The 12986-nt window shown below is 42.9% G+C and overlaps 1 protein-coding gene across 2 annotated transcripts in view; it reads left to right on the top strand.

Annotated features, from left to right (window-relative positions):
* Positions 1-12986, top strand: part of igsf9ba (immunoglobulin superfamily, member 9Ba) — a 77924-nt gene that overhangs the window by 48475 nt on the left and 16463 nt on the right. Inside the window, exons 8-18 of one of the 2 annotated variants that reach the window (XM_034097773.1) lie at positions 943-1085; positions 1492-1632; positions 1729-1848; positions 1954-2104; positions 4729-4852; positions 5224-5399; positions 6445-6671; positions 7394-7478; positions 7575-7736; positions 8053-8098; positions 9686-11299. In XM_034097773.1, coding sequence (XP_033953664.1) covers positions 943-1085; positions 1492-1632; positions 1729-1848; positions 1954-2104; positions 4729-4852; positions 5224-5399; positions 6445-6671; positions 7394-7478; positions 7575-7736; positions 8053-8098; positions 9686-11299 — 2989 coding nt within the window. Of the gene's footprint in view, positions 1-942; positions 1086-1491; positions 1633-1728; positions 1849-1935; positions 2105-4728; positions 4853-5223; positions 5400-6444; positions 6672-7393; positions 7479-7574; positions 7737-8052; positions 8099-9685; positions 11300-12986 lie in introns of both variants that reach the window. The other variant, XM_034097774.1, reaches the window with a different exon arrangement.

The following is a 12986-nucleotide window of genomic DNA, read 5'->3' as shown; positions in this document are numbered from 1 at the left end:
CTTAAATCCTGAATACAAAGATGGAGACAGCCTCGACCTCAGACTCCATTTTTTTCCCCCTGTCTCTTTTGAATCTGGATCCCCCAAAAATAAAATGGTGACCTCTCTGCTCATCAGCTCTGGGGTGAGACAGAGAAACGTCACTGTTGCCCATCTGAGGTTCTGTCAAATCCTCGGGTGATGAGGCAATTTTCTCCCAAGTTTCCGCTGCTCAATGATTACTGTGCTACAGTATGAGAGAGAGCAGGGGATTCAGAGGCACTGCAGCCACTGATTTCATCAATACACTGAAATACAGCCGACAAGGATTAAAGCAGTGGCCAGGATGCGGCAAAAAACCCATTATTTGGCTCTGTTTATATGAGGCATCTCAGAGATAAAAGGTTAACCTACTGTTTGGCTAAAAATCACTTTAGAGTAATTTATTAAGGGTATTTCAATAACTTTTAGCCAGGGACAGGACCAATTCATTGAAAATCTCGATTCCATGTTGTAATATGAACCAATAATAAAAAGCTGAAAATATAACCAGTTTTAATATGTTGGTTTGATGTGTTAAGACCAAATACTTTCATACTATAAAATATTTGTAAAGTACTTTTTAAAAAAACATTTTTAAATAGTATAAATGTGAAAATATGATGAAAACAATCAGTCAAAATTATATTTACCACATTAAGAGAATGTAACATTGATAAGCCAACATACATAGAGTAAATGTAGTATGTGTAAATACAAATGTGAAGATAAGAGGTCATTTGAATCACACATGTGTAATCTAACAGGCCAACACTACATCCTTGTACAACCTTTAGTACTTACCTTTTCAACTTCACCTCTTTTATTCCTAGCAATGAACCCGTTTGTTGTTTTCTGTATTACATCAAACTAAATTGATGATGCATCTCGGATCCCTGACACAGATCTTTACTTTCCCTGCAGACCCTGCCCGTGTGATCAACATGCCGCCTGTCATCTATGTCCCACGGAAACTGCCAGGCGTCATCCGCTGCCCGGTGGACGCCAACCCGCCTGTGACATCAGTGAAATGGGAGAAAGACGGCTATCCCCTCAGAGTAGAGAAGGTTAGTGCTCATTAGTCTCCTCTTGGTGTTACAATACATTTACTGTCACACTTTAAATAAACCAGAAATGTGCATAATATGTTACCTTTAAAGCATATAGGGAGTTTTTTTAGATGATTGTAATGGATTATGCTTTTACCACTGTCCTTAGATTTCAGTGTAACAGATAACTGAAGCTGTCCTTTTCTTAAGAGGAATTCCTTCATTTTCAAACAAGTGTCAAGTAGATAAAGTATCTCTCTGCTCAGAGCGCTCCATCTGCTGCTCTTTTGATTTAATCTACTGTCACTGAGGTCACACAATATGTTGCCCCGCTGTTGACAGCAGGCCTGCATTACATACTGTAAGCATCCACTTTAAAAAAAAAAAAGGAGGCCTGTAATCATGATGTCCGCTTGTCTTTCAGTACCCCGGTTGGAGCCTGATGCAGGATGGCAGTATCAGGGTGGCGGAGGCAACAGAAGACTCCCTGGGCACCTACACCTGTGTGCCTTACAACGCCCTGGGTACCATGGGCATGTCCCCCCCTGCCACTTTGGTGCTAAAGGTACATCACTGCTCCTATTTGTTCTGTTTGCGTCATGTTACACTGATGTGCCCAGAAGACTGCATCATAGGTCTTGTGTTTGTATGTTTTCTCCAGGATCCCCCTTACTTTAATGTGAGGCCTGGGGGGGAGTATCGCCAGGAGGCTGGGAGAGAGCTTACTATCCCCTGTGCTGCTTCTGGAGACCCTGACATACCATCCATTACCTGGAGAAAGGTACAATTCACAATAACAGCATGAATTCACTCCCATTGAATCTTCTCAGCAAATGTGCATTTACATTTTTTAACCATGTAACTGTAGTTTCCATGTCCATTAAAGGTGGGGAAGCCGAGCAAGAGTAAGCACAACATCCTACCCAGTGGCAGCTTACAGTTTCTGTCCCTCAGCAAGGAGGACCACGGAGAATGGGAGTGTGTAGCCACCAATGTGGTCACAAGCATCACTGCCAGCACGCGAATCCTAGTCATCGGTATGAAAATCTGCACATGGCTCTCAACTTCCTCAAACATATGATCTTTCTCAGTTATTTTGAGTTCATTGTGACCTCACTTTGCTGTGTGTGGTCTGAGTGATTTGCATGATAAGACCCTCATGCTTCAAACACCTTGAGTCTGCCCAATTTCCCCTTGGGCATCATTAAAATGGCATTAGATCCTATCTGAAATAGCTTTATAAATTTAATTTAAAGCCTGACTCTGTAATTACAGTGTGGTATCCTTCCCTCTGCTCAAAATCGTAACTACACCCTTTGTCTTTTTGAGTCATGGACCAAGGACATCTTTATGAACTTTTATGACATTTTTTAAGTGTCGACAAAGGCAAGCATAACTGTACTGTGAATTTCCAGATACCCAAATGTTAAAACTACAAGCCCCTCATGTCAAGCATTGTAGAAATGTAATCAGCTTTAATGCAAATTCTTGGGGTTAGAATTTGATAACTAGTTGTAATACTTTTAAGTAGCAGTAATAGAAGGCATTCTGAAAATATAAATGTCTTACACAGTTGTGTAACAGCCTTACTAACTTGTGGTTATCATGGAAACTAAAGGATATAAAATATACATGTATATAGGAATCGGAGGCCAACATTTTCTTTTTATTCTTGTGGAAACATTTATCTTAAGGCTAGAAAGATATATTCATATACTCAATTTATTTAATATTTTCAAAATCAGGACTCAATGACTCAAAATGTTTTCACTGGAAAGAGCACTATTGTGTGTTTTACTACATTAGTGCTTAAATAGAAGACATGTAAATGTGTATTCCTTGTTGAAGGAATAGTTCAACATTTTGGTAAATAAGCTTTTTTAGACAAGAAGATTTACAGCCTGCAGCTAGCTTAGCCTTAAGACTGGAAACAGGGAAAGGTTATCCTGGCTCAATCCAAAAGTAAAAAAAAGATTACCAGCCCATAAACTAAGTAATACACAAGGATTATTTTATTTAATCTGAACAAAACAAAAATACTTTATGCTTACTTTTTACTCAGCTAAGTAATTGTCTTCTGGCTGTAGCCTCCTTTTAAAATATTAGTAAGCTTGTTTCTCGGAACTGAGAATTATTCCTTTAAATCTTTTTTTTATGCATGTAGAGTAAACGTTCTGTAAGGTCACAAACCCTCAAAGTACACCCTGTAGCGAGTAAAACTCTAACATGGAAAATACCTGTCTGTGCTGCCCCAGAACGCCTCGTTGGAGATTTTTCCATTTTTTTCTTCGTACGACGTAACGACTATAGTGACGTAGCACACACACACTCACTCAGCCTTATCTTTTTTCAGCCGCGGCTCCACGGATTTCCGCACACACATACTCACTCAGCCTTATCAGCCGCGGCTGAGTGTGAGTGTGAGTGTGAGTGAGAGTGTGAGAGTGTGAGAGTGTGAGAGTGTGAGAGTGTGAGAGTGTGAGAGTGTGTGTGTGTGTGTGTGTGTGTGTGTGTGTGTGTGTGTGTGTGTGTGTGTGTGTGTGTGTGTGTGTGTGTGTGTGTGTGTGTGTGTGTGTGTGTGTGTGTGTGTGTGTGTGTGTGTGTGTGTGTGTGTGTGTGTGTGTGTGTGTGTGTGTGTGTGTGTGTGTGTGTGTGTGTGTGTGTGTGTGTGTGTGTGTGTGTGTGTGTAGGCTGAGTTCAGCTGTGTCTCACTGTCTCGCAGACCCCACGCAGCAACCAGGAAACGACACCAGTAATCCAGCTCACATTGTCCGCTCCTCGAGCCTCAAAGGGCGGAGCAGCGAGCCCCGCAACGTCCCGCCAACACGGCACCCAGACCCCACGCAGCATTCTCATCTGTTTGTCATTACTGGTGTCATTTTCTGGTTGCTAACAAAAGCCATTGTAACACATAATCACTGATGTTCTGCTGTAACGGTGGTGGACTCATCGGAACAGAGTGGGTGAGCTGAACATTGAACAATGTAAATCTATTCTAGTAGACCTCAACAATGGAATTATGATCAGTAGAAATGGCCATGTCATGGGACCTTTAAGTATTGTCTGCTGGTCTTCGACATATGAGCAGGTCACTCAGTCTGCCCCAGTAGCCCGTGCCCCGCAGCATGAGGAGGGGTTTCACTGTGGCCCAGCTGGCAGCGTTCAGCCGGCCTCTCCTGACCGGCTCTCAGCTGACAGGTGTCGCAGCAGGGCAGAGGAGGCAGCTGTGCTCAGGTCTCTCCTTTATGAGAAGTAACTGGCTTCGGGCCACACAGCACATCTGTTGCGTGGGTGGGATGAGCAGAGCTGCAGACAGCGCTACTGCTCTCTAACTAGACCTTACGCTGGTCACCACCTCAGCCAGAGTCGCATTATTACACCGAGAACGGGCGGGCGCATGATACAGCACAGCACTTTAGAGGTGCAAACATCAACAAAATGCTCATTGTTTTACTTGAGGTGCATTGTGAGCCCACATATGTGAATAAATCAGTAATACACCACCCATGTTAATATAATATCTATATTATCTCACTGCAAGCTATATTAAATGCTATGGTAAGCTGAAATATATATATATATATATATATACAAGTAAATTGGTAGACTGTGGTCTTTTAAATGTATTCCGTTCTTCCCTCTCTCTGTCCTGATCTTTCAGGCACCAGCCCACACGCTCCTGGCAACATCCACGTATTGCCCTCCACAACCTCTGCTAATGTGTCCTGGGAACCAGGATATGATGGCGGCTTCGAACAGACATTTTCTGTGTGGTACGGTCCAGTGTGAGTGCTCTTATTTAACTTCAAATCACTGTCTGCAGCATGCAGATGTGGAAACGCTTCCTGTGGGTTAAAGGCCTAGTTTAACAAACATGTTTCTCCTGCCTTTATGATCATACAATATGTTAGAAATTCAACCCTAAGTATTTCTTCGGACAGTATATTTCTTGGGGTTTTCAGTAGATGTTGTTGCAATGCAGTCACACTCAGCAATATACATAAGTCACATGCACCATATAGGTTCAATAAACTGCAAAGCTTCAGCAGGTCATTAGAGAACAACACTTTCTTGAGACTAATGAGCATATCTTTCACTATTGTTTTAAGTTTACCATTTAAAATTATGAATATTTTTGTTCCGTTTCTGTTCTCAGGTCAAAAAGAACAGACTTTGGGCCTCACGACTGGCACTCCATGCCAGTTTCTGGGGCTCAGACGTGGTTGGTGGTGACAGGGCTGGAGGCCGGGACAGAGTACCAGTTCAGTGTGTTGGCGCAGAACAAACTGGGCACGGGCCCATTCAGCCAAGTTGTGACAGTCAACACTTTAGGTGGGTTCTCAATTAAAGGAAACTTGATTGCAGAATTAAATCAGCGACTTGCACTATTTCTATTTTCCAGAATGTCTTCAGATGCCATTCACGAGATTCTGCGCTGTAGTTGTTTTTAAATGAATGTGTACATATGTGTAATTTCTACTAGGGATGGGGCAGACATGTCATCCTTTACTTCCTAAATCCTGTACCTCTTCACATTTATTGTTTTATGTTGATTATCAGAATAAAATATCTCTAAACATTGTTCTTTTTAAACAAAAAAGATTATTCTGCAATTTAATGAATGTGCCTAATTTTAAAATGTAATAAAAAAGGACTGTGTGCCCGTTGGATAAAAAAAAACATTCCAATTTTTATAAAAAAACAATGCACATGAGCTGAGACCAGCTGACATTCCTTAAATAGTGGATTTGTTCTCATGTGCTGAGTGAATGTACTTGTCATAGCAGGAGAGCAGAGGTGTAACTAATGATGGCACTGTTCCATTTAGGTGTGCCAATAAGCCTGCGTGCAAAATACCACAGTCATTATTAATGTTATTAGTTCCACTTGTGTTTAACAAGTTAACATGTTCAGAGAGAAATATCTCTTAATGTTCTTACTCAGAGAATGTAGCTGCTGTAGCTGTTTCTGATGTAGAAAAAGGAGCAGATTAACATTTGTATTGTTTTCACATTTTGTGTGTTGTAATCCAACTCATGCCTCAAGGGCATGTTGCCAATATCCAGTCTTAGTGTCCCAACGTCTGAACTGAATTAAAAGTGAATGGTAAATAAAATCAATGTCTCAAAAGGTATGAAGGCAGAAATTTGCATTGCCGTTTTTTCTAACATACATAGTAGAGAGGACAAAGGAGTGTTTTATAAAGGCATGCATAGATTAATGAAAATGAGTGAAAAACAGCATTTATACATCAAACAAACCAATGTGGTCTAACTCTGCTAAGTTAGGTTGTATCACATTTTCTTACATATGGAAATCATTGTCTGAATAACTTTCCCTCATGTTAACTTTCTTGTCCAACATGTCTTGTCCACAGGCTCTCCTCTGGGTACCCCAGAACCACTGGTGCTTCTTACTCCACCACGGTGCCTAACAGCCAATCGCACGCAGCACGGTGTCCTCCTCACATGGCTCCCTCCAGGCAACCACTCCTCGCCCATCGACCGATATATCATGGAGTTCCGCCTCGGGGAGAGGTGGGAGGTTCTGGATGACCTGATCCCGTCCACCGAGACCGAGCTCATAGCCAGAGACCTCGTTCAGGTCAGTTACAAATACATGCAGTCCATACAGAAACATGGCTGTGTAAGGTGTGGCAAAGGGGTAATTGACTGGAAAGTTAATTAAGAGAGAATCTTGTAAACAATATCCCTATTTCATGGTGACGAGCATAATCTACATTAAATGTGATTTTATCAAAAGCGACTTACATACATTCAGTACTGTGGACAATCCACACAGGAGCAATTTGGGGTGAAGTGTATTGCCCAGAGACACAACGACATGCTGACTACAGTGGGACTCGAACTTGCTACCCCCTGATTCGAAGTCCAGCACTGTATCCACTTAGCCACAGTAATCTAGTTATCATTTCATTTTTAAATAATTATAACATTTCTACACAGTCCACATTTGTATGCACATGATTTAACGTTCAGCTTAAATGTTCAAGAGATGGTGTCTTTTTTTTCGCCTCACTGCAGTATAGTGCATTTTGAAAAATGATTATATTTATAAATTACAAAAAGTGAGTTTGTGTAACCTACATGACTAAAAAAGAAATGCAAACATGCTCGCTACAAGGTATAATCTCCTTAGTACGCGTAACAATAATAAATAAAGTAAACATCCTTTTATTATCTAAATTTCACACAGGTCAGTTTTCAGAGTCACAAAGTGCTTTTTGAACAGGATCCAGTAACTTTGACACAAATCAGTGTATGAGACGGTCACGGGACAGTGTGTATGTTGTCTCTCTCTCACAGGAGTCCTGGTATGAGTTTCGGGTGATGGCTGTCATGGATGACCTGATCAGTGAAAGCAGCAACGTAGTGGGAGTGTCGAGCACCGGTCAGTTTTTTTATGATGTATTACAAACTGGAGTCCTTAAATAGATATGTGAGTTTTGTGTTAAGTCCCCTTTGACCCTCCTGTCTGCCCCATCAGATCCCTTCCCTCCTGCGGAGTTGCCTGATGAGGGGCTGGCGCGGCCGGTGGTGGCGGGTGTCGTGGCAACTATCTGTTTTCTGGCAGCAGCAGTACTGTTCAGCACTCTAGCAGCTTGCTTTGTCAATAAGCAACACCGTCGTAAACTGAAGCGTAAACCAGGTCCGCCTCCCACTCTACTTTAACCCACATTTAATAAATATAGTAGATGTTTGACCATGGATGAATGACTTCTGAGCCTACCACGACCATTGGGTGAAAGTGCAAGATAATAAATTAAATGACTACAATGCGATGCAAAACAAACAGAAAGAGAAACAACACAATGGTTGTTTTGAGTTATTCTTATTTAGGATGGATAAGGTGCTTTGTACATGTCCAAGGGGTTCATTGTCTCACAATACACCCATGTGTCTGACTATGTCTTATGGTTTTAAACAGAGGGAAATGCTGAATTCAAATGTTTTTGTCCTCTCAGATCCTCCCTTGTCGGTGACACACTTCAGGAAAAGCATTGAGTCACCGTAAGTAAGACTACATGCCAAAGATCCTGCAGGACGCTACTACTGTCCAACTTCTAATGCAAAATGCCTCTTCCTATGTATTCTGAGACGAGGCATACACTACATTTTGACAATAATTAACAGTTCAAACTAAAAAAGCATTACATTTACTTTAAACATCTGGCAACTGGAAATACTCTTTCTAGAGCCTTGTTTGTAGAACTGATTATTATTGCCTTCTCTTTCGCATTTAAGTAAAATATCCGGACAGTATAGGCACTCAGAATAAGCAAAACCCAAAATGGATGATATAAAAACACCATGATTATATGTTTGGGCAACTTGAAGGGTTTGGAAGAACATGAACAGTAGCAGCCTCTAGCGGATCAGTGGCAGATTAAAGAAAGTTAAAGCAGCAAAGTCAGCATTTTCGGCACATTACCCAGAGTGCCCAAGCTGCAGGATGTGTATTGATTTTTGATCCATCTGTAATCTTAAACGCTGTCTGCTTTCTGCATGATTCAAATTGTGTAATAATGCTATTTTATGTTTAGCTGCACATCTAATGTACAGTCCGCTACATGTGTGTATTTGTCTGTCCGTCTGTAAATCTTGTTACATTTCAATTTCATTTGTGGATATAATCTATGTAAAATCACATTCAAGAATAAATGTGTGTCTGCCTGAGACTTAAGATAAACCGTCAGTATCAGATTCCTTGTTTATTTTTTTATGAAATGGTAGGTCAGGAAGTTCAACCTTAGTCCTTCCTGAAGTGGCATAGTCAAAGATGAACCAGGCCCATGTCATTTGTCTCCAATCGCAGGCCTCCTCTCACCCCCTTGCCAGGGGTAGAGCCCTGCTGGGATGAGCCTGCCAGGAGCAGTTTCTTGCCCCCGCCCGCCAGCCCCCTGTGAGTGCCTGCCTGCACCAAAATACAGAGTGTGCTGCACTGCACTGGCTTGGCTGCATGGTTAAAGCATTGCATAGAAATTATCAACTGACTATTTGTTGGAGTGAAGCCTACCGTTGCATGCACTAACTCTCACGCACCATACAGGGATTACTTTGCATTAGCTCCATGCATGTACAGTACAGTTCAGTACTGTGTATATGCACTCTTTACTCTGTATGTCTATCTGATGCATTCACTGACCCAGTAAGTGTTGACTATGCTGCTCCTGGTGTGGGCAAATGAGGCCTGGTTAGATGTCATCTGCTTTCCTCACATCACCATTTGGTGCAGCATATGGAAATTGCTCTCATGTCTGCTCACGAAGATTTAGATTCAATAGATTTGTGATACGGTTGTCATGGTTGCGTCACTGGTTCTCCTCTCATCCCGTCATTCTCGCTTCATTAGCTGTCAGGATGATGCCGCCGTCATAAACTGGTCATTATCATAATGTGGTTCATTATGGCTGCCTTAATAGAGTGCTTTGGCTATGTCTTGTGTCATCTGTTGAGCTTGGAAATGAAACCACAATCATGCCTATTCATTTACTGCATCAGACAGTTTTCTTTTGTTTAAGACACTTCATTCACCTACCCTTTAGGTTTCATGTGTTAAACTAAGACAGTGCCTTTTGTCTGCATTTTTTTGATCAGGTTATCATCTGGGAAAATAAGTCCAGAGAGCTCTCCTCCATCTAGGCCCCGCTCTCTTTCTTCAGACGGGTCCCAGGGCCCGGGGCTGTACGTCAGGAAGCTGCCCAGCCCTCTGAGGGATCGAGACAAAGAGCTCTCCTTCTACAAGAAAACCAAGCGTGCCATAGCCAGCAAGAAATACAGTGTGTCAAAGTATGAGTCAGAGGTCACCACGCCTATTGAGCTGATAAGCCGCGGCCCTGATGGCCGCTTCACCATGGAAAGCCCACCGGCCCGCCGCATCCACGGCTTCCCCTTCGCAGAGGAGTCTGACATGTACCCCGAGTTCCGGCAGTCTGATGAGGAGAATGATTTTGACCCCGGGCCTCTGCCGCCCATCATGCCCACGCTGCGGCCCCAGCTCTCCCCAACGTCCTCCAGCCTGGAGTCAACGCAGCCCCCCAACTACAGCCCCCGCCTCCACAGGGCCATGGAAGGTATGAGCTTTGCAGAGGGCAGTGCACTTCACGCCTCAGGGCAGGCCCCGGCCTCCCGCTACAGGGGCTTTCCCCAGGGCCCGTTCTATGGGTATCTAGGCAGCCGCATTGAATCAGGGATTCCACCACCATTCTACATGCCTGACATCAGCCCGCGCAGCTCTGCTCTGTCCTCCCCCCCAGGCACCGCCGAGGGGCCCTTTGGTTACCCCTCCATCCCTGAGGAGAGTGGCGAGATGGAGCACCATCAGTACACTGCCTCTGGCCATTCTCTGTCGCACACACACAGCCCTCCGTGCTCTCCTGACAGCTGGCAGCCTCATGAGTTACCCTTCCTGGGTCTAGAGGGCCCACGGTTCATATACCCGCCTCACCATCCCTTGCATCATTCCCAGGACCTCCCTGATCCACCCCCATACCCTCCTCACTCTCACCCCCACGGTCGCCTGCACCTCTCTTCCCTAAAGGATCCATCAAGCCCTGGCCTCCTGCAGCTGGAGGTCCCTATGGCTCCCCAAGGCAGAGACCGGCCCATGGGGCCCCCGGTTAGGCGTTTAACTATGCAACAAGCCCAGAGTCTCGGCCATCTCAGACACACGGCCCACGGTGTGGGTGTACCAGTGTTGCCTTACCCTGACCCGGCAGCCCGTGCAGGGAGCCCAAGCACAGCCCCCAGTAGTAGCCCTCAGTCCTGGCTCAGCCCGAGAGCACATCGCCGGGCAGACCCCAGCCTACCCCCATTAGTACTCCAGCCCTCCCGCCTCTCTCCACTTTCCCAAAGCCCCCTTAGCACCCAGCCAGGTTCCCCAGATATCCTAGTGCGGCCCCCTCCCCGCCCCAGCATCCTCCGCACCTCTCGGTCTCTGGAGATGCATGAAATCTCCCTGCAGCCCACTGTCAGTTTCTCCCGGAGGTCTTCCCCGTCCGCCTCTCCCACTCAGAGCCATGCCACCAGGCAACCCAGCCCCAGTTACCACGCCCACATGTCCTATGCCTCCACTGCAGCCAGTTACCCCTCCCAGTCCCCCTCTCCCCCTCTGGAGGGCAGGGATGTGTTCGGGCAGAGGCCGTCCCAGAGAAGGACGGAGGAGGAGATGCTGCCCTCAGAGCCCTCTCAGCTCCAGATATCAGCCTCAGGGTAGGTGATCCATTCCAGTAGAGAATAGTCACATATTTATTTAAAGGGGAGACTTCTCTTCTCGTCTGCTCTCTTTTCCAAATGTCCTCGGTATTTATCCACAGTTTTAATTTAATGTTTCCATTAAGGAATAATTAAGATGCATATTGTACTTTGATATGCAGAAGGCATGTAATTGCATTTAACACACAATGTACCAATTCATAAAAATGACATTTTCTAAACCTGTTGGCATGTGAAAACTCAATTTGATTTTGATATAACGAATTATTGTCTTTATCATTTGATAGCTCTTAAATGATCTCATAAAACAATTGTCACAATGAAAATGTAGGTAAACAATAATTACTGCAGGAACATTTAGACGACACACTAAGCTACAGTAGATGCTATTTTTACTCTAAAGTTTACTGTTTTAAAAACTGTGCCATTTCTTTCTTTCCCCCATATTAAAGATTGGAACGAATCAAAAGTTATGTTCTAGCTCAACTTTAACAGTTAACTGTATCTGTTTTTACAGTTACATACATTGTATTACACTATAATACAAAGAAAATGTTCACTTTCTGATAAATCCACTTTCTTTAAAATTATAAGCCACAACTAAAGGCTTTATTCATGTTTTTTAAACTGTTAAAGTATCTTTAATTTAAACATTATAATCCTTATATAAGGAAACCACCAGGTCTCAGTTTAAAAAAAAAAACTAAAACTTGGTGTCCCATTTTCTAATAGGCAAACATACAAACTTAGTAAGTCATCTGGACAGTGTTTATAAATGTTAATATGTCATTAATATATTGCAGTAATTCTAGTCTAAAGCAATACCAAAGATTATACTTAAAAGCACTAAAGTAGTAGCCTTAAATACAATTAAAATACCAACATTACAAGTACTTTAAAAATGGTATGCTATCGGATTCTAAATATTTGTGCATCTATTCATTGTTGGCAGGACTAACTTTAGGTAATTATACCTCTGGGTATCCAGTCAATAAAACTCCTGAAATCAGTAGATTTGTGTAAAATAATACATCAGCATTTATTTGTTGATGATTATATATTACATTATTATCTCAATTGGTAGTGTAAATTGTACGTATCCTTATCAAATGTATTCCATGCAATGGAGCATAAAGCAGCAAAGGATTTAAATTCTCTAGTGCCCTAGCACTATTAAACTTACCCATTTACTTTACTGTACATTTGTGATGTATATACGTTTTAGACAAAAAGCTCTGCAGCCAAAAAAGCCACAACATAGCTACCCTAAATAAGTGATGTGTTATAATGTATTAGTAAGTGATTTATCAACCATTAATAAAGCAGTTAGAAAAGGTTAGAAATTGTAACATTCTGTATAAGTATATAGATATATAGATACAGTTTCCTAAATAAATACAACTATTACATCTCATTAGAAGCGACGGTCTGATAGATCAGAGCCCCGTACACAGATTAGCAGTCATCACCCAGGAGGTTTTGTTTTATATACACCTATATAACAATATAGCTGAGACTCATATACTTTTATGGCCCACAGTCATGTCATGTCTTTACTGCACATATTCCTGCGCCCCTCACACCCACCTCACACCCCTAGTCACTACAACCATACAGTAGCTAAAGCCATGAGGCAGAGCCCTCGCTCCAGCACCATCACTGGCCTCTAAGGGAAGGTAGCTTA

The sequence above is a fragment of the Pseudochaenichthys georgianus genome, chromosome 13 (assembly GCF_902827115.2).
Source record: "Pseudochaenichthys georgianus chromosome 13, fPseGeo1.2, whole genome shotgun sequence".
Lineage (NCBI taxonomy): Eukaryota > Metazoa > Chordata > Actinopteri > Perciformes > Channichthyidae > Pseudochaenichthys > Pseudochaenichthys georgianus.
The sequence above is the reverse complement of the archived record's forward strand: the minus strand, read 5'-3'. Positions and strand labels throughout refer to the sequence as shown.